The 23,512-nt window shown below is 36.4% G+C and overlaps 1 protein-coding gene across 1 annotated transcript in view; it reads right to left on the reverse strand.

The window, feature by feature from the left end:
* LOC122358351 (thrombospondin type-1 domain-containing protein 7A-like) overlaps nt 1–23,512 on the reverse strand; it is a 91,274-nt gene that overhangs the window by 51,526 nt on the left and 16,236 nt on the right. Inside the window, 3 exon segments of the mRNA XM_043258139.1 lie at nt 1,139–1,222; nt 1,224–1,385; nt 4,842–5,796. Of these exon segments, the coding sequence (XP_043114074.1) occupies nt 1,139–1,222; nt 1,224–1,385; nt 4,842–5,796 (1,201 nt within the window).

A 23,512-nucleotide genomic window follows, 5' to 3' on the forward strand; every position in this document is an offset into this window, starting at 1 on the left:
CAACCCACTGCCATCTCTCCATCTTCCTCAGCAGGACCTTCACCCCCACCCTCCTTCCCCCCTTCACTCCTCCATCTGTGTTTTAACACATGCATTCTATCCAAAAGCAGTCAACAGATGACGTGCATACAGAGAGAGATTTTTGGCAAATTGCAGGCCTATTATTGAAAAGGAATAATCATTTTGCTTGTGTGCGTGTTTTTTAAGTCTCATATTCAGCAGGGCTGCATTTATTGGATCAAACATACAATAAACACAGTAACTTACTTAAACTGTAAAACAGTAATAATATGGAATGTCAAATAAATAAATGTTTTCTATTTTAATCTGTTTAAATATTATGTGCTGATATAAAAAAAAAGAAATACATTTTCAAATTTTTTTGAGAAAACTGACTCATTTTTTTCCTTTCGTTATTTGATTAACACAAAATTTAAAAGATGTATTTGATGTATAAAAGAAGTATAAAATTCAAGATGTATTTGAAATAGAAATCATAAATGACTTCACTGTCACTTTTGATGAATTAAATGCACTCTTAATTAATTGAATCCTTGCTGAGTAAAAGCAATACTATTTTAAGAGAAAGTTTTGAATAATTCAAAAGCTAATTGAATATTGAATATAGTGCTGTAGGTTTAAATAAAAGTTTACATAATATACTGCATGTATGTATATATAAATATATAAGTATAAGTATATACTTTATATTTACACGCATATAATTAAGAATAAAACAAATACATTATATAAAAAGATATTTAATAAACATATTATTCTTATATATATATCTGTGTTTTTATATACATAATAAATATGCAAAATATGCATATGCAAACAAAAACTTTTAATTTGGATGTGATTAATCATTTCACAGTACTACATTGAAACATAAAATATAATATTGAATATCATCCTCAAAAATATTGATATCATAATCTTTTCAGTTAATTTTCTGCTTTGACACAATATGCATTTTAAAAGCCTTAAATAAATAACGGTACCTTGACTCGATCTTTAGAAGCATCAGATCAAGTATGAACATCGCTTATGTCCCTTATATCAGTAAATGCTTAATATTAGATATAATATAAATGTCATGATCCAAACACCAAAGCAGAAGGGATGCTGCACTTACACTATACATGGCGGGATTCCTTCTCCTTGAGGAGAACACGGTTCACTCTCCTCTAGCTCAGGACACTCGGCTCCTCCACCCACCGAACTGCTTCACCTGATGTATGCGTGTCCTCTGTCCCTTACGTCCATTCAGATCATAGCACTCCTTTGAGCAGACGGACCAGTCCGACCACTCGGTCACTTCACAGTCCTTTGGGATGACACAGGCTTGATATGTCACAGGAAGAGTCTGCTGGTTACACTGGCTGTAGGGACACAGAATAAAGTCTGTTACTGATCAATTAATCCAACATCTTTTATAACATTATGACATTTATTAAAAGTCGTGTGTGACTCCTGAATGAACATCAACCTTGTTATTTCTAAACACCACCAGAAATTACCAGCTCAAGGCTGACCATGATGATTTGATACGATCTCATCCAATTACTCTATATCATGTATGCAATAATAAAGATAATAATTTTAATGCTGCTTACACTCTGACCTTGCATCTCTCTAGTGTTCCTCACCAATGTTCTTTAATATCTATCTCAATGCAGTCACTGCAGATCGCGATTCAATTTAGATATGTATGAAACTACGACTTCCATGAATTTTAATTAAGAGGCATCAAACGACAGCTTGGCTTTGGGGGTTGTTATGATTGAGACTGTGGTCCTCACTAGTGCTCCTACACGACATGTAAGCAAAATCTCATTTGTCTTAATCAGTCAGCTGAGGAAATCAGAGGCTCGGATGGTTCACAGATCACACTGTCGGTGTCAAAGGCTGTTGAATTAAAATTTTAGTTCACATATCTGGATTAACTACATGTTTAAGAATCTATTACAAGGTTTATATTACTTTGAGAGCCACTGCAGTGTGTTTATTCAACACAGGGCACAAATTTGCCACAATAAAATTAGTCTTATTTTTTAAATATATTCTATATAGTGCATGCATACAGATGTCTTCTTTTTTTACACATCACACATTTTTACTCATTATTATGGCTGTCACTCAATTGTGATATAATTTCCATTACAATCGAGAACAATCAATATATTTTTAAACCAAAGTTGCATTTCAGTTTCTTCAAAAAGTGTGAAACGTCCATAAACACGGCTTGATGATGAGCAAATGATGGGGTAATTTTCATTTTTGGATGAACGATCTCTTTAAATCTTATACATAATTTGGGATATTTGGAAATTACACTGTGCCCATAAAGAAATATTGTTTCCCCAATCAAGTGACTGTTAATTTTGTTTGACTGGAATTTACTGCACAGCGAGATCTGATTTTGATGCTTTCTTGTTTCTGACCTTGCCATTCCATACATTTGATCCAGGGCAGGGTGCTGCATTAACACGCTCATCGGAATCAGCTAAGCCTCTTTAGGGATTTCAGCCATCTGTGAAGTCAATGAGTAGCTCTAATGTACTGATCTGCCTGGGACAGTGCACATCTCTCTCCATCTTCCTGTGCTAATCCCATATAACAACAAATACAGGCAGATATGACACGTCCCCATTCTGACTCTAGAAGGGGACCCTACGGTGAACATGACAGATGTTTTTTGCTTGTAAAAGCCTCCTCACAAAAACACAATCAAAGTGGGTGTTGACGGGTCTGCTGTTTTGCGGAAATTCACTCTGAAAGTCTAAAGTTGCTTGTAGAAATATTCCCATTTCGCTTCATTTCACCTCTTCAACTAAAGCAGATTAAAAGTTCCACCATGTGAGACAGAATGAGGACATGCATTGGAGATATGCGGGCGCAACATGCTTTTTGAATCAAACGCGTTAATGAAACTTCAATAAAACGCGCTCTTAATGACAGGCTGAGCAAATATGTACTTGGCGTATAAAGGCCATATTATTAGTTGCGTGACATGACTTGGAAAAACTGATTGGAAAATGATGAGGGACATTCACCAAGGAAGATGACCATTAAATCTTTGGGTTAGAATGACGCAATTACATTCTGGGCAGGCAGTTACTAATAGGTGGTGGAATGACGGGAAGGCAATGGGCTTGGGTCATAATATTGATATGAGAGCACGGCTCTATAAATGAGATTTCTCTCTCTAGTCAGTCTATACTGACAGACTCGCAAAAACATCCTTGAGGGAAACTCTGCTGTAAGAACTGTTTAAAATGTCAGTTATCATACTCCACAATCCCCAAAAGATGGAAATTATAACATAGGGACCAGAGTAAATGAGCATTGCGGTAACATGCAGTGCAGTCTATGAGCAAAGAACATGCATAAATAGATAAAAACTAGGAATACATTTGAAAACATGCCTCAAGTTAATATTAATAGCCCTCGGGACCTAAAAGCTGCTACATGTCTTTCTGTGAAGCACCTTGTTAACTTTATTGTAATGTGGAAAATAAAATATCAACAAACAACTTGAAAACATGACTTAGACATTAAGTATACATGTGCGGTGGTGTCTTGTGTGTGTGTGTGAGTGAGAGAGAGAGAATATGTGCTGGTGACAGCGGGCTTGCCATATCCTTGTGGTCTAAAATAGACATTATTGTTGCATCTTTTTTGTACTTTCTCTCTCACACACAGGAAAAGAAGACTGACCAGCTTTCACACTGCAAAGAGAGAAGAGCAGAAACACTGGAGGTGGGAAGCAGATAGTATCGACATATGATGACTAAGTTGATATATTCTTCCTTCAACCCCCCCCCAATGAAAGGGCTTAATGATCTCAGTTCTCTTTCAAGTGTTGACATCATTCTGTTAGGGTTGGGAACAGCTATTGATTTTGTGATTAATAACCACATTCATTTAAACAATCTTGCAGTAGTGTTGACAGCTCTGTTGATTTTAATAATTGCTATAAAATTGTTTTACACTACTGTTCAAATGTTTGGGGTTGGTAAGACCACATTTTCTAAGAAGCCTGTTTTAAACATCAGTAATAATAATGATGATAACAATATTATTATTATTATTATTATTATTATTATTATTATTATTATTATTATTATTATTATTAATAATAATAATACAATTCAGCTGTGCCACCACAGGCACTGTTTTCAAAATAATTTTAATATTTAAAAGTTTAACAATTTTCTGTGTTTTGAATCAAATAAATGCAGCCTGTGTAAAAAGAGAGACTTACTAAACAAAACTAATTATTATTTAAAAACAAACAAATGAACAAAATAATCTAATTTTGAATAGCCTCAAACTTTTTGTAATAATGTCTTTTATTTTTTTAGAAATAATTTGTAAAAAAAACAAAACTATATATATATATATATATATATATATATATATATATATATATATATATACACACACACACACTATTATAATTATTTAAAAAAAAGATTCAGTAATTTTATAATTAAAAAGAAGCCCTTTCTCATATATTATAACATTAGCTGACTACTGAATCAGATTTTAATAAAAGTTAAACATTTTCAGAGCTGAAGAACTGGAATCAAACTGTAAAAGCTTTATCATTACCAAGCTTCAGATCCAAATATATAACTGGCATTGATAGAAGAAAAAACCAAAAAACACACTCCAGAGAAACTGGATTGATTGCAAAAGCTTCTACTACATTCAAATATATATAAACAAACCCAAGCAAATCACTGTTTTCCACACAGAAAGATGCCTCTGAAAGAATAACAATTTCATAACCAAATCATGCATGAGCACAAGCTAAAGAAGAAGAGGCTGACCTGAGCACCGCTGTGCTTCCGCTCCGGTGAACACACGTCACCTCCCGGGTCTGGTAGCCCACCTGCAGGTCCCAGAACTTCAACCCCTGACGATTCTGACGATTCCTCGTCCTCTTCTTTTTGATGAGCTCTCGTGTCTCAGGATCCCTCATCCTTCCCTTCACCCTGACCCTATCCTTCACACGTTCTCCTTTGTTTTCCTTCACCTCTTTTTTCTCTTTGTTCTTGCGACGTTTGCCCTGGCGTTCCTGCCTGGCCTGCCGCTCCCTCTTTACTTTCCGTTCAGGTTTGGGCTCTCTGGCTTGTTTGGGCTCTCTGGCTTCCCGGGCCTGTCGTATAGGCGAAGCCATGCAGGGGCCCCAAGGTCCCACCCTCAAGCTGTGCAGGCTCTCCTCACCCTGGCAGGGGCCAGGCTGGCAGGTGCGGAACTCTGTTAGGTTGGGGCAAGCTGAGCCACCAAAGAGGGGCGGAGCTAGAACCCATCGCAGACGGTTCTGCAGGCCCATTCCGCAACTCTTAGAGCAGGATGTCCATGGGGAGAATTCGGACACCACGCAGTCACGTGGGCATGGGATAAGACAGGCCTGCTCTAACCGTGGTTTGGGCTCAAAGTATTCACAGATGGCATCTTCTGCAGGAACGCCATCTGATTTATGTACACAGCCCACTTCCCGCGTCTGGATGCCCTCTTCGCCTCGAGTGCACACCGCTGGCCTTGGCACGCCTGCACTGCGCATAGACACCGGCACGCACTGGTTCCAGGCCCCTAGCTGCCAGTCGTACAGCTCTTTGTGCCAATCGCACACCCGGAAGCAGCTCTGTTGGTTGCTGGGCCGCTCTGACTGCTGGCAGTTGGTGTGTAACGTGGTCCAGCCCTCAGAATGGGCACACCATACCGCTCGGCTTTGACTTCCTCCCGGACCACACTCACTGCCCATGCACCTACCCCATGGCCCTAAAAGAGAGACAAGAGACAAAAGAGACCATTTTAAAATTCACTCATGAACTGATGTCAATCTTGATTTGAGCTCACGTTCAATATCCTGATCGCATCCGGTTTCACTTCCTGGGCAGATCATAATTAACGTCTGCAGCCTACATGCTCTTAAGACTTGAAATAGAGTTAAAAACAGGACATGAGCAGCCAGGAGGAGTCAAATGCCCATTCTCTCAATCAATATTCCTGTATTCCCAGGGTCTCCATAATTCAAAACACTCTAGGGAGGTGTGGTAGTGAAGACAAGCAGATTTTACTGATGGATTTCACAGCGTGCCAGAGACATCTTTGTAGAGAGGGTCACAGTGTACAGGGAGAAGAAAGAAAGAGGCCGTCATGTTGTTTTAAAAATTGCTGCTTCCAACACATGCTGTTTTTTATATGACAAAAAGGCAAAAGTTCATGAATATTAATTAGATTGAGCTAAAACATCTATTTAATAATGCCTAATTAAATATTGCTGTGCTCATAAAAAAAACCCAACAACTTAAAATAAGTATCATAAATATCATAAATAAATGTGAGGTATTGCAGTACACTTAAACACTAAAAAAAGTGCCACGGCAATTATCCATTCCCATGAGGACCAAAAATGATTAAAATTGTGTTTTCAATAGAACCTTTCACATAGTTACTTGAGGGACCAATTTAAGCGTGCAAGTGCATAAGAAATTGTGACATATTTAATTTGATAACTTACTAAATAAAAACAAACAACATCTTGAGACTGTTGCATAGGGGGGTAGATACCTGAAGCAGCTTCTCACTATTAATAGGAGAGCTTGTCTAAAAACTAACACCTTAGTTCTGTATGATTTACTGTATTTTGATAGTCCACTTTAGATATTCTACTAACAATAAAACACTTAACAACTACAGCATATAACAATGAGAAACTATGTTAACTTAGTCTACTTACTCTTACAATTACTAGACATGTAGTTGCAAATTAATAACAATTAGATGACATGTAGTCGCAAAGTTACCTATAGTTAGTAAAATGTCTAAAGTGGACTATCAAAATAGAGTGTAAAATATTTACTTTCTTCCGTAGAACACAAAAGAAGATATTTCCGAAACATGTTTTAATTGCTTTGTCCATAGAATGAAAGTCAGTGGGTCCACTGTTTTGGACAAAGAAAGGAGTAAGAATAAAGAAAGCCAAAGAGTTTTTGAGTGACATGAGTATGTTTAAAAAAATTACAGAACTTTCATTTCTGGGCAATCTGTCCTTTATGAATCATTGTTCTAGTAGTCATATTTTTGTATTGTTTCAGGAGGATGGGTTATTCTAAGCTAAAGCAACACTCTTAAATCCCCCATTTTCCCTGCATCTTCCAATTTTCCAGTCTCTACAGAGCACTAGAGACATAAAGACAGTCTAAAGCAGTAAATCAAAGCGAACCGAAATTCAGTTTGACTATTTGCTGAGATCATAAAGGAAAAAAAGCATCTTATACCAAGTTTCATTTGATGGCGAAGTTATGGCAGTGATCTTCTCGAAAGAAGTCTCTCTCTCTGAATACGGTAGTTCATTGTGTGCTCTGGTACCCGTTTTATAAAGTGCCTGGGCCAAGGGGTGATTTATTTCACAGAAATGATGGCCATTTGAAGCCCTGCTTTATGACTCCACTCGATAAGGACGAGACAGGCCGATGTAAATGTCAGCGGAAGAAGCAGTGGGTTAAATTAGCCTACAGCTGCAACCACAAGGACCAGGTCAATACAGATCGATACTGACCACGAGAAACTGCTTTGGATACAACAGATGGAGCCACCACAAACCAAAGGACCTCAAACACCGGAAAAAAGATCATATGCGCCATGCACTCATATGTAATCTTTTTTCCCAAATGCAATATTCTGATTTAAGAAAAAACTAGCGGCGAGTAATTTCTGACTTATTTCACAAACAGTTTGTCACATGGTTAGCCACTGTAAACTCCAATTTTCTAGGGAAATCAAGAGCAATTTCATTTTGAGAGCAAGATTAAGATTAAAATTCCACAGAAGTAAACATGTCTGCATTAAACACTCAAAACATAACCTTGTAGGTTAAGTACAAGTTAAACTCAATCAACAGCATTTGTGGCTCTGTTAATTACACCCAAAATTCATTTTCAGACTTCCCTGCTTTTCTCAAAAAAACATCTGAATTACAGTGAAGCACTTACAATGCAAAGGAGCCTGTACAAACAAAGTAAATACTCATTGTTTCAATTCAGTACAGACAAACTGTATGTGTTAACATTATGTAAGAAAAGAAACCGTTTCTGTTTAAAGTTTTTACAATTTTGTTGCCATGACATTGATAGGCTCTTAATCAAGACTGTAAAATTATAGTTTCAACAATTATACAGCTCTGATATAATTTTCTTTTAAAATTATTAAAAAATATTTTATTAATATATAATCTTAATAGTCCTGCTTTTAAATCCTTCAAAAGTTGACCCATCTTCGCTTCTATTACAAGTGCATCACTGTAACACAGGTTTAAATAGAGAGAGAAAAAAGAAATGAGTTGAGAATTCTCCCTCTTCTTCTTTTACATCAAGCCACAAATACGGTTGTATTGGATCTGGAATATTCTTTAACTAGAGCTCTCACAAACAACTGCATGTGATTGTAGAGGAAGCATAATGGAGCTCCCCAGAGAAAGCCAGCAAGAGCTTCTTCATTCACAACGCCTGCAGCTGCAGGTGCTCAGAATAATTTATGAGCATGTCAGAGGGTGATGTGGTCATCTACAGGCCAGGGGACACCAGGGAGACGACAGCAAAACACTATGCAGGACTGGCCGGAACATCACAGGAGTCATGCCTGCAAATTTTAGAAAGGACGGCTGATAGCAAATTCATTTCCATCCGTAAAGGTTACCGTGGATGTGGTATATTAAATGAAAAGACATGGAAAAGGCAGGGATGCGAGGGAAAAGAAGATGGCAGAAGACGGATAAAAGAAGGAGAAGGAGAGAGGTTTATGGTAGATAAGACTTCTTTGTTTGTAGAACGTTGCTCCAGCTGTTAGATCTAGAGCCGCAGGGCATCGGTAAAAGAGCTCATCAATTTCCCTGACTGCTCGTCCACCTGCCACTCACTGATTTTTATTCTATATCTCCTATCACACAATCATGGTCCAAATACACACACATATGGCACAAGAACTGGCCTTTAACAGATGTAAATGTGGTTTTCACTTATATGTAGCTCAATTTCTAACAATTCATCATGCAGTTTTATAGAGTTGTTGTTCTGAATATTGATTGCTACAGATAATTACATCCTTGCTTGTATCCAGACCAACAGAAGAACTGGGAGTATGACATTGCTTTTTCACAATTCAGAGAAATTTGGTAACTTACAATTTAGACAGATACTGACGCTTAATGATTAATCTGTATTTTGAACGATATAATGAAAAAGAGGTTTCATGAATGACTCATTGACTGATTAAGATGTTTAGTTCTTGAATGAAGTTCTTGAGTGAGTCAGGAATTCAGAAAGAAATGTTTCATTCTTGTGTGAATTTTTGATTGATTCAGTGGAGAGAATGATTCAGTGACTCATTCATAAAGACTTGTTTTGTTCCTGAATGAATCAGTATATTGTACATACATTATATATATATATATATATATACTGTATATATACTGTATATATATATATATATATATATATATATATATATATATATATATATATATATATATATATATATATATATATATATATATATACACACATACACACACACATACATAAACACATACGCACATACAGTATATTGTATCAGAAGCGGCATGACATGACAGATGGTAAATAAAACAATCTATTTTTTATTTTGCAGAGAAGTTAACAGGAATAGCTATGAGATTGCAATGGTGAGTATAAAAGTCTTTATAGGTTCTCTTCAGATTTCATAGCAGAAAGTAACTGAAAGAAAATTATATATATATATATATATATATATATATATATATATATATATATATCTGGAAGCCGAAAATGGGATGGATAATGCCCCATCAACCAGGCATTAACAACAAATTTTATGAATTTGAAATAACTGTTCATCTATTGCAAAACAGTTATGGAACTCTTGATATAATAAATCAAAGGAAGCTTTTTCAAAGCAATTACATTTAGCTCAAATATTCTCCCATGAGTACAAGAAATCCATTATGCAATTAATTTAGTTTTTCATTTTTAATCAAACACAAATTCTCAAAGGCCTTCATTAGTTCAGCCAAGAGAAGCAAGTGATTGTTGAAGGTTATGAGATGTGTTTTTTACAGATATGATTAGGTACAGTAGTCAACTGTCTGAGGATGAGAAGACTGAGAAGAATAGAAGAATGAGAGATGGAGGGAGGGCGACTGCTCGCATGTAAAATGATTTCTCTTTTGCATCTTCTCCCCATCCCCAATTTGGTATTTCCTGTGGTGCCAGGTGGGCCAGCTAAACCTGGCATTTACCAGGGAAATGTAAAGCAGCGTGAAATGTTGCTCCATACCAGCTTGGCTGGATACAGAGGCTTTAGAAAATGGTTGCATGCTGGGCAGATGCTCTGCATTCATGCGCTCCAGACACTCACATGATGAAGAACTAGGAAAAGCCAAGGAAAAGGTCACGCATTCCAACCACTGACTATTGTTTAGATCGGCACGATTACAAAGTTAAAATGTTATTCCATTAAATTGCATGATATTTGCTGTCAAAGAAGAAAAAGATATAATTCTCTGCAGTCTTTTATCTCAGTCTCAGTCAGCGGTGAGAATTACTGTCGAATGAGGACAGTCAGGTTTTATCTACTACCCACAGAGAAATATTGAAGTTGTGCTGATAACTAATAATATGAACAGCTCACGCCCTCACCTACACATTTAATATCAAGACATCTGCTACACCAGAGACAACCATATAGGAGTCATAAAATCTTTTATCCCTTTTTCTTATTCATGTCGAATATCTTTTTTGATCACAGTAGACTCACTAAGCCTTTTCCAAAGCTTGCTGCTGAGTCTGTTGGCCACAAATCCTTTTACACAGACTTCTGGATTAGCTTGTATTCTTTTTCCTGGTTGAATCATAGCATCTTTTACGCTGTAGAGCGATACAATGTCAGTCACAAGGATGTCTTTGATTTATGCTAACAGACACGTGATAAAGTGATGCTAAAGTAAGTAGAAGAAGAGTAATATTCGCAAACTCGTATTGCTCTACTTCAAGGATATACTTTGTGTCACGGGCTGACCCAGACAGAGTCCTGTTATCTCAGGAGAGACCTCACTGTTGTTTCTTGTGCAGATCTCAGTTTTTAGAAATTAAATAATTTTTTTTATAATTAAAATACACAAAAATGATAATTTTACATATATTAAAAGTATTATAAAACGTGGCGACTATCTTTATTCAAAAATATATACCATCTGAGCTGCACCATGAAAAAAATTGATTTCTAGAATTATCTTGGCAAATCTGAGCACAGAAAAACACTTTGTTTACATCTCTGCTGAAACTCTAGTTTAACAGAATCTTCCCTTTAAAGAGGAAGCCCAAAAATGTGGATGACTCAAGCAAAAATCCAGATCATTACCGTATGAGGGACATATCTCATTTTTCTTTCCTACGTGGATGTTCAAAGACGTTTACATCTTCAGCTGTCAAATAAAAATGCTCACGGCTTGATTAATCATGATATGCCATATAACCAGTGTAACCCTGCTGCTTTATCTGTCTGCTTTTATCTGTTCAACTATTCCAAAACAACATGCATCCAACCCCAAAAAGCTCAAATACGACGAAACATTTACTTTATAAAAAAGAAAATTCACTCAATAAATGATGCAAGCTCTTAAGTGTTTGTGTATCTGTAGCTGTCCTGTTCAAGGACGTTCCTGTCAAAATGAGTAAGTGTTCTCAGTTCGCACCACATGAGCTCGGTCAAACTCTCCCACACTTTGGAGAGGGAAAAGGGTTTACAATAAAAAGCTGCACTATTGATAAAACTAAATCTCGAATTTAAGCTAGTCTACTTCATTTAAAGTAAAAGAAAAGAGGTGAGATGTGTGGACGATGTCTATGCGAAAACCATTATTCTGAGGCTATTTGTTCAGCTGAAAGTAAGAGTAAGAGAAGTGATACTAGGAATCTAAAATGACTCATGTATCTTTCATAAAAGTTCCCTGAGAGGTAGGTGCTTAGCTATTAGTAAGAGACATTACACGCTTCATTTAGGTTGTTGTGAAACATTGCATAGAGCCTGTGAAAGCCCATGAATGCATGCCAAACTGTTGTGAAAACGTTCTTTTTTCCATCATCAACTGCACTGTGGGGAAGAGGTAAAAGTGACATTGAAGCATTCATAATCATTTTTAAGGCCATTGCTTTTTTTATAATTTGCCTTTAGATGTTTTAAAAGATTAAATTAACACATATTTCAATTTGTGACAAATCCTACTTGATGCATTAATGGTGGTTGACAAAAAATGTTACATCGTCAGCCATTGTTTCTTCCCATGAAACACAAAATGAGACTTTTTGATGAGACTATTTCATGCAATTTTAAAACAAATGGGAAATTATGCTTTCGAGCTTCAAACGTGACAAACTCAAAACTACAGTAAATCATTTGTGTGTTCAGCTTATTCATCTGAATGATATCTGAGTGCACTACATGCACATGCACACACACGCACACACATACAGCTCACTCCTAACAGATTACAACATTTTGTAGCTCTGTTTTAAGGGTCAGTAATAACAGGCCAACTCGAAAAAGCTGAATCATCATTAGTAAATGGGTTTGATCTTCACAATTTCAAGAACATGCACTGCCATAAATCATTGGGATCAGCTAGAAGAAACGCAATAGATGAATTTTGTGTGCGTGTGTGTCTGAAAGGTTGCACGAGTGAGTCTGAGCAGTGTATTTGGCCACTGGAAAATATGCCCACTTCACTCAGAGAGCAAGAGGCATGATGGGATTCCTACCCCCCGCTGAATGCCATCTAACACACAGACGGCCACACATTTATCACTCACCACTAAGCATGCATGTGTATGTACGTGTATGTAAGTGGCAGGGAAAGACTGTGTCCATATAACCTCACACAGAGAGAAGGTAAGACCACCTGCTTGAGCTCTCGGTGAACAGCTTTCACACGAGACGCTACGTAAAGAATAGAGGTGCATTAGAAAAAGGTGCATTCTGTAGTTTTACAAATTCAGACAATAAGAGGCCATAAAAATCTAAATTCTCAAAAACAATACACATTTTTAAGTTGTAGTGTAAGCAATTATTAAGTTGTATCTGTAATGCAACATTAAAGACAGACAAACCAACATTTCAGTAATAAAACAATCATGAAACAATCACAAAACTGCTTTTTTAATAAAGAACTTTGAAAGAATTCTGATATATATATATACCTATCTGTATAGGTTTATCATTTATAATAAAAAAATTGCTATGCTTTGCTTTGAAAGTTTGCCGGCACCTCTTGGTCTCATAATTTATAATTTAATGATATTCAACTATTGTAAAACGTGGCTTAAGTATCTAAATATTTCATGAGGCTACTCCGGAATAAGTGTAAATTATAACCTCCACAAAACGCGCTCATCATAAGATGCAAACAAGACTCTCAGAGCTCTTAATACAAATCCCTAGCCATATCAGTTGAGTTACACTTTGTTATTCTACAATAACACAAAGCCTCAGGAGATCCGTGTTTCACTGAGAAACGAGCCCCTTCTCTCTCTAGCCATGAATCAGCCAGAGGCAGCTGAGACACACAACTGACACCAGATCAGTCCGGACCGGGTGGAGGTCTGTGCCCGTCAGCTGTAGGGAACTGGCTACATCCTCCCTTTGTTCCTGACAGAACAGTAGCATTCTGTACTCTGAACTCACAATAGAGAAGCACCTAAAGCTGGACGGGGTTGATGACGTGCCTGGTCAGAGCTTCAGCTGCCCACACACAAAAATACAGCATGGTACAAAGGATCCTTTTTGGCTCTTCTATCCAAACACACCCACAGACAAACTCGAAGCTGCAAAACATCATTGTGTTCATCAGTATGTTTATTTGTTGCTTTCTGTGTAGCATATAAATAGCCCTAACAAGATATGCAAAGATCATTTTTAAAGGCCATTGGCCAAAAGTAACAATAACAATCTCGCTGAGTTTTAAAAAAGGTCAAAATGACTTATTATAAGAAAAGAGAAACATTTACGTTAAAAAATGACTAAACATCTCACAATAATCAGAAACGTTTATGAAATTGTGACTTAACGTTTCACAATAATAGAACTTTTACATACAGTAGAAAATTACAATGTTATAAATAATACTTCTACACTATTTATTAATCTTAATTTTAGTATTTATTAATGGATTATTAAAATCACATGTTTTTTTGTTAACATGCACTATAAACTAATGTGAACAACGAAAGCCTAACATTAAACGGGATAAAAAAATTGTGTCAAAAATTTCGTATTAATTGTTTATGTTCATCATTTAATTTTATTTACTGTCATTTTTAGCAGATATGCTATAAATGCTAATTTAAATTGATTTCTCTAAATAGTGAAATCTCAATGCTTTTCTCAATGCTGCCAGATGTGAATATGACATATCGCAACACTATGGAGACCAAGGCATTAGAAGTCAGAAGACACTTAATTTAAGGGTTTCTCTGTCTATCTGAACCAAAGAAACCAAAGCAAACTATCTGCATGACACTGAATTGCGTAGGATTATATTTTTTTTCATTAGCATCATATTGCACTGAATCTATTTGAAATCGTATAGCACTGCAGTGTAATAATGGTGAACTGTAGCATCGGTAGCTGTTTCATATATATATAGATCCTTAATGTATCGTATCGTTAACAATACATCAAAATGCATATCGCAGTGGCCTCAGTTATGGAGATGCACATCCCATATACGCATATCCAAATATATACATGCATATGATTATGGATGTTTTTTTTTTTTCTCCTTCCAGTGAAGACATTCATCGTTGTTCTTTGTCTTCGCTCACTCTCCATTTAAAGTAAAGTCCCAAGCCACACAGTGTTCATTATAAACAGCTGCTGTTATCGAATTCTAACAGAAGAATAATCAAATCTTGGAAGGGTAATTAAGAAGTGGCTTGCAGCAAGATGAAGAAGAGGCAGTTGGGCTTTAAAGGAGACAACACTTTAACAGAAGCTCTAAAGCAAGATTTCTAATCATATGTTGTGTGCGTTCAAGATGTTCTGAGATGATCTTGCAATTCGGACAATGATCTGTGGAAGACAGAATCTAAAACAAACAAAAAAAAAGATTTGGAAAATCACAAATTATTTACTTTATTTGATTTCATCTTGTAGCGTTCAAAGATCATTTTGAGATACAATAGGCTTCAAAGATCTGAATGAATCGATGATCATTACAGCAAACTCACTTATGGGCAGCGGGCATGGATATACAATAGGAGATGACACGAACAAAAGCAAGAGATGGATACACCACAAATAAATACAGGCAGACATGCAGAGTGAAAGAAAAGGAAGTGTGAAGGAAATCTTTCAGGATGCATGCCCTTCAGATTAATGACATTAGTCAGAGTACAGGGCAGGGGGCGAAGGGGTTTACATGATTGGATTTGGCTCCAATAAAGACGAGAGAAGTGCAGAGTGAGAGAGAGAGAGGAAAGAGGGATGGAGACCGCAGGGGTCACGTCTGCCAGCATGTGGCCGTGTGGAGGGGGGAGAGTCAGCGGGTTTGTGGGCACCACAATGCTGCTTTGATTAACATCATGTTCAAGTCACATCAACATACGCTGTAATCCATGCTCTGAAATAAACCCTCTTTTTCATCTTCGCCCCACTGCTTCAGTCTGAACGAGTGGAACAAAAGGATAAAATTGAGTCAAATCAAATTAATTGTGTAATTAAAAAATCAGTTTAATTTTCCTCTAAGACAACAATTCCGAGCTTTGTTCTCTTTGGCTGTGGCAAATTCATTAGTCCCGAGTTTATTGTTTGGATTGCGATTTTTGAGTGTTGATAACTGGACTAGACAAGTAATTTCACAGTGTATGTGTCTGCATGTTTGTTGTGCTCAGAAGACACAGCTGGTGTAACACAGATCTGCAAAGGCCTTAGAGGCTATACAAGGTGCCTGAGCTTAAGATCACACCTCTGGAGATCAGAATATACTCGCCTGCTAAATTTATCTTAATGCGCAGGATAAAAATGTGCCTGGTAATAGTTATCTAATATTTATCTGGCTGAACATTTAATTTTAAACCTGAGCTTTACAGATATAGATCCTAATGCAAGGACATCACCCCAAAACTATATGTGTTTCTTTCTTTTGTGGAACATAAAAGAAGGTATTATGACGGGGGGTTTTTGTCAATAAAACTGAAGCCAATGACCTTGTTGATGCAAATGCTATGCTTTACGTATTGCACTTATGTTTGTTGCTCCATTTGAAACTTCAAAGTGTATATTTGGGAAATACATACATTTGGATGTATAGTGGAAAATTATAGTAACAATTACTTTAATAGGTTGCTGATTTCTATTGTTTATTATGCCAATTCTGACATTGATGGTGATGATGATGGTAGTGGTAATGATAATGACTTTCGCAGTGAAGATGATGATGTTGATGACAATTTTCGAAAAGCAGCTGTGTTCTGTTATGATTAATAAATCAGACAATTCTTAAGATGGTTTACTTTTTTAGAAATGTGTTCGCTAGGATAGTAAGACGTAAGTGTTTGCTTGTAAAAAGTAAAGCTTTGTGAAAATAGAAACAAAATACTGTTTTGTATGTAAAAACCTTTTATCGACAGAATAAAACATTTTCTCAGAGTGGAAGAAATATTGAGTTCTGATATGTAAAGGGTGAATGATAATGATAGTGAGATCAGTTCAAAAAAGAAAGAAGAGCAAAAGCAGGGAAAGTGGAAAAACAGGGACAGGGAGAACTGGAAACAGTGGAGAGAAAAGGCTGCCAGAGGATTATAGTTGGAACATATTGGAGAGGATTTAGTGAAATTAAGGAAGATGAATGGATAAATAGAGTGCTAAAGAACAGCACATGTTGGAACTCAGCACATAATGCTTAAATGGAGCATATACAGTGGTATGCCAAAGTTTAGGAACCCAACTGCAGAAGGAAACACAATGCATTAAGAGCCGGGGTTGAAAACATTTGAACAGGAGGAATATTTCCAAATTAATCTCATTTAACATTTCAAATTCAACAACCACAAATGGCGAATTTTAATTATGGCCTTTATTTGTAAGGAACAGAAAAGAGAGAGAAAAGGAGATCAAATAGCATGACGAGGCAAGAGGTGATCTAATAAGATGTTCTGTCTGGTCACTCTAATCTGTTAATGTCTCCAAACCGACCCGCTGATAACACAGCGAAGAGAATGTCTTTTTAATCTTGCAAACAATGACTTACAACCTCAAACCAATAATGTGTCTATTTTTAGCTGTGCTGAGTCATTGAGACCATTAGTCTGCCTCCTTGATAGACAGAGTGGCAGTGACAGTCAAGCTAAATTTAAAGCTGACGTAAAATTAAAACTTGCTCTACTTTTTTTCCTGATAAACCATTTAATTGAAGTGCATGTCACAGTATTTCCAAAAAAGACCATTTTAGAACTACTTTGACATTAAACATGTACATCAATGCAACATCTACAGTATCAGTTTTGAATGTTGCAAAGATGGTAACAGTTTAGTACTAAAATACAACAAATTAATACTAGATAAAGTGTGCCTTTAAAAAGGATTGATTTAAGGCAGACTATAAACAAGCAAATGTCTATACTTTCCATTACTCTTTCTAATATTAGAACAGTGTGCATGTTTGTTTATGTGCGCATTTAGAACTGTACGAGTCATGAAAGCTTAGCAAAGATTACAGTGTGCATGTGCACTAGACGGGAATCAAATACAAGAGGATTGAAGTGGATTGCAATGTTCTAGGAGGCTTACCATGAAAGAGTCTGTATAGCTGCATTTGACTAAAACTTTAAGACAACAGGTTGATTGGAGTGATACATGTCAGTATTTCATCCATAAAGATGGGTAAGATTTGGATTAGAGAGGATAAAGCTATTGTCCACTGTGACATGTGACTGAAGATAGATCAGTTTGCACGGCTGGTGCATGAGCTCCATCTGTGTGTTTAGTATGAAGTGATTAGAAAACCTTTGATGGTCTAATTCATTTGCTGTAGGTCTGTATGTCACTGTTAAGTAAGGGTTGGCTTACGCTTCTTCTCTCCTGGTAATAAAAAAACAGATATAGCAGTCCATTCTCCTACATTTTCCCATCCACATTAGAGATGGGACGTACAGCACATAGTAATTGCATTTAATTGGAAACAGAGCGATGGGGCCGCAGTCATGGAATTGACCGTTATGGTTATTATAATGTTCTTAGTTCTTCCTCAATTTATGAGATTAACCAACCTAATCAAGCTAACTGGTATATGATCCCATAATGCAGGAAGAGGTTTGCTTATGATTGTAAAATAAAGCAATAAGGCAAGGGAAGCAGTATGTTAGAATTATTATAAAAGAGTTAGGGAAGTTTAATGCATTGTGTTTTACAGTGGTGGTGGATTTTAACAATTGAATAGTGAGTCTGGGACTATAAAATAAGTAATTTAGTATGCTAAATCTTCTGACCAGCTGCTAGGAAGTTTGACTAGCATTTGTTAAATATAACCACAAATTATGTATTTTGTCTCCTCTTAGTTGTATTTTGTTCTAGAAAATGGCTGGTCTTATGACATTCTTCATGCTTTCGCCCCAGTATTTAAAAAGGCATTGTTTATTAATACATTCTGAAAAAGCTTGTTCCAAAATGTTCATTATTAGTTGTTCCTATACTTTTTAGCTGTCACCTTTTTCAAATCCCACAACAACCTGCTTTTCTCACAAACAGCATCTTAAGAACAAAAACAAGAACATTAGGGGCTGACCTTAATCACAGGTGAAGTAATCACATTAGGGAGAGACATGGATAGAGCACATGGAGCATAGATAAGACCCTTACTCCAATTACCTTTGTCACATTTACCCTTTTGTTAAATTTACCTCAGTGAAACACAATAAAAATCCAAGAGATGATGGTGCAGAATCATATCTAAACTTGTATAATAAATCAAATGATATCACCTTTATTTAGCCTCATTCACCCTGTGTTAAGCCAGCCAACAGTATTACATGCACTCAACCACATATAGAAGCACAGCACTTTCTCCACAGCTCATTTTGAATCACTGCCCATAGGAGGTCACTTAGAGGTCCACTTGCCAATTGAAGTAAAAATCTAAAATCTATAGGGATATTTCAGAGGCATTATGATTCGTGACAGAACTAACTTGCTTTTGGTGTGAGCCAAAGTCCGCTTGTTTCAGATTTTGGCTAATTATGATCAAACTCAGGTTTGGACCAGCAAACCATACTTGAGTCCACATGAAAATATAGACTGGGATACAGTTAGTTGCTTCAGTTGATACAGAAGCAATGCCTTATGAACTCTGAAAGCGAACTCCTGAATAGAAATGTAAGTAACATTACAAATTTGTCAGAAAAGATGGCTGAAATGTGTTTAAAATATCTGAAAACTAATCGAAATGTCTCATGTGTCCTTTAAATCTTTTAAAACGTATAATAAATGGATGGCATCGCATGCCATGACTGGTCAATTAAGTACAATGTCTGGACGATACTGTTCAAACTTCTTTTGAGTTTTTACTTTCAGCATTTATGAATCCTATAGAAAATAAAGCCAAAAGGAGAGCTGAATTCGGCTTGAGGTACTGCACAGATCGATCGGTGTGACAAGAAAGTACTGTGAGAATGATTCGACAGCATGCAGAGGTTCTGCTCCATATCTCTTGCTTTACTTTGATGTAAAAAAATATATCAGTCTGTGCGGCGTTGTTTCAAAACAAACACACAAGAAACCAGACAATTTAAAAAATCCTGGCCAGGACAAAATCAGGTTGTATGGCCACCCCAAAACTGTGGTTCCACCAAATAATCAACATGAGAACAGTCTAAAACTTTTTTTTAGACCAAATGAGTTAAAATGCATGGAGTAGGAGCAAAGGCATCCTTGATTAGCCTCTCTTTATAGCATGCTTTCAATCATCCACTAATGATCGCAAAGCTAATCAAGATTCTTTCCTCCCTCTGCTACCCTTGTACTCACACCCCAAAGGTATTAGAGCGTTCTCCGTGTAGGACAGGGACACACTCAATAACAGCTCTACTTTATGCAAATGCATGCTAACCTACTGTGGCTTCTGTGAGACAACACACGGGCAAATGCACACACTCCCAAATGCCCTGCAGCAATGCTAGTGCTGTGCTCAATATCAGGGCCAGTGTGTCAGCAAGGCAGCGTGTAGAAAAAGCACACTCAACATTACAGAAATCAATCATGCCAGCCCCGTGCTAAAAACGCTAACACTTTACCTGTTTAGCAGCCTCCAGGTCTGTTTTTCTAAAGGGCACTGACCATGCTACTATGTCCTTTTCAAAAAACCACGAAGAGGGTTAAAGGTCATATTGTGTGCCAGCCATTTAGCAGAACAAAATACACCATCAAGGAGACAAAGTACACCATTTGTGGTTATATTTAGTAAGTGCTGGACAAACTTCAGCTGATCAAAAGTGGATATTATACTAGACTACTTAGCATATGACGGTAAAAAAAAAAAAAAAATCCCATTATAATCATGGTTAATAGTGAGATAGTTTTAACTAATACAGCACAATTTTTTTTACTGTCTGACTAAAAAAAATAACAAAAAAAAAAAATTCATAAGTAGGGTTCCTTTTTTAAAGAAAGAAATATTTTATTTGATAACAATAAGAAGTACTTGCTGAGCAAATCAGCTTTTCTGGAAGAATCATGAAATCAAATGAAGACTGGATTAATGACTACTCAAAAAAACCCAAACAAACAAACAAACAAAAATTTCACTGACCCCAAACTTCTAAACTGTAGTGCAAGTTATGATTTAAAACTGTTTTGCCCTTTGTAAACTTCTAAAGTTAGTATACTTGTTTCCCAAAAAGCTTGAGATTTAAGGTAAATATTTTCTGTGAACAAACTTTTTTTGTGTAATTTTCTACTTTATTGCTATAAATATGCAAAACAACAACAACAACAAAAAGATTCAAATATATTTAGAACATATAAAATGCCAGATTTCAACAAAAGTCCCACAGATATGCTACAGTGTAAGCAGAAATTTAAAATGTACATTCACCAATAAAAGCTATACTGATGTACCTCCCTGCCAGCCATAAGGTTCTGCAATGTCATTGTGTGTCCTTAAATGACAAATCATGAGGTTTGCCCAAGCTACGCAGCAAGTATATTGTGGGTAGACAGACAGATCTGGTAACAATTTGTGAGCATGATCGTGATATTACGCATCAGTGATGACGTTCTTCCTGGCAGATTTGCACACACAGAGGGCACCTTGAACTCTGTAGTCATAAAATGACATGGCATCAATTTACAAAGGTTGGGAAGAAGCCTGCGCTCCCACAGTAATCAGCTCAAGTTCCAATCAATAGGTGGAGTCCGCCTACTGAATAATTCAACACAAACGCTTTCTCAAACGAAGAGAGCAAAGAAGCCATGGAAATTATATAAACCTCAGTACTACTATAATAGAGGACAATTAATTTAAGGGTCAAACCATTAGATGAAGTTCATCTGAGCTTAAATCCATTTGAAAGGGCTTGTGTAAACTTGTTTAGCTATTTTTCCATCTCTCATCCTTTGTTTTTCTTGTATTTAGACGGATACAGCATGCATTTGTGTGTTAAAAAAAAAAATTAAATAAATATATTATATATATATATATATATATATATATATATATATATATATATATATATATATATATATATATAAAACTCTCATATCATTCTGAACCAGTATGACTTTTCTTCTGTTGACCACAAAATATGATGTTTCTCAGAATGCTCTTTTTCATACAGTGAAGGTGAATGGGGGCCATAATGAAAGAATCCTAAAAGTAGTCACTTTCACTGATACCACAAAAATGTATAGCTGCACTATATATTTAAAATCTTCTGAAGTCATATAACGGATTTTTTTTCATTCAACAGACCACAAATTAAGTTGTTATTGGCTGAAACAAATGCAAAAGCCTCTAAAAGCCAAAGATAAGTCAAAAATAATATAATGACACTCTCAACACGTTGTATATGTTTATATAAGTACTTTGACTTCAAATGTACTAAATCCCAGTCTCAGCCCATTCAGAAGTGCTTACCAGTTCTTACATAGAAACCTACATATAGCAACCAGAAAGAAATGACAATTAAAAAAAAAAAAAAAAAAACTTTTCAAATATATCCTTTTGTTTTCTACATAAGAGAGTAAATCATATGTGCCTTCAAAGACACAAGTGAGTAAATAATAAAAAAAAAAAAACACTGCCCACAAGCTTGGGGTCAGCATAGTTTCTAAATTGTTTTGGAAAAGGCAACTTTCTTTCTTAAACCTGGGATATTGATGTTCAGAAGCTAAAAGAGCATTATGCAAGATTAGATGGATTATAAACAAATGCAAAAATAGAAACGTGGTATTCTGTGGCATATGGCCTGGTGTGGCGCCTGATACGGTGGCCGTATGGTGGAACAGCGCTGTGAGATGGTGCCATTTTTTCACACCTCAGATGGGGCGAAGCAGCCACCTCTCTCTGGCAAACCCACAGGGCATCATTTACACCGCCGAATGTGGGAAGAGGGGGGAGCTCTGTCACTCTCAGAGTCACACACACAAACTAAGACGATCACAATTAAACATCCATAGCAAGTGTCACAGTACAGACACTCTGTAAACAACCACCGCTAATGAGCACCTCCCGAATAGATGCTAAGCGCAGATCTATGCGAGATTTACGTACGTGATGTGCATATAGAAATGCATTGGCACTAACATTGGAATATGTGTATAATTAGTTGTTGGTTTGCATATCTGGACCTGTATTAAGTCAGCATGCATGTGAGCACTACAAAGGAATTGCTAAAGCTGGAAACAGAGCCACTGTCACTAGGGACTCTTTGATGCCTCTGCATGCCTTATCCCCATTCATGCTAATAGGGCTAAACACAGCAGATGGGAAAGCGGTGGCACCTTAGGAGAAAAGAAGAAAGGGAAGGAGGGGAAGGATGTATAGGTGACAAGTGCGAAAAAAAAAAAATGCATTTGGATCACCGACATTGTGCACTTAATAAAGCTTAATGAACATTTTAAATAATGTCCTAATAACAATTTAAAAAATTTGTTAGGTGATACAAATGTTATTATAAAAACTAAAGCAGAGGCATTATAAAGGGATGCGGTGGAAGACAGAGCCTCATAACCTTACTTTGAGAACTGTGGAATGCTATCTGCCTTTGAATTAAAAAAAGATCTCATCTAATTGCCTTTTTAAAAGAGTTTGTCAAAGTTTATTCACTGTAGAACAGCTGAACCAGCCTGTCTTTTTGGTTTTGTTTTTTTCATCATTTGAGTCATTGTTATCAGGTTGTACTGCTGATTTACCCTAACTCTATATGAAATAAAAAGGTCCCCACCATGATAC

The sequence above is a fragment of the Puntigrus tetrazona genome, chromosome 15, assembly GCF_018831695.1.
Source record: "Puntigrus tetrazona isolate hp1 chromosome 15, ASM1883169v1, whole genome shotgun sequence".
NCBI classification, from domain to species: domain Eukaryota; kingdom Metazoa; phylum Chordata; class Actinopteri; order Cypriniformes; family Cyprinidae; genus Puntigrus; species Puntigrus tetrazona.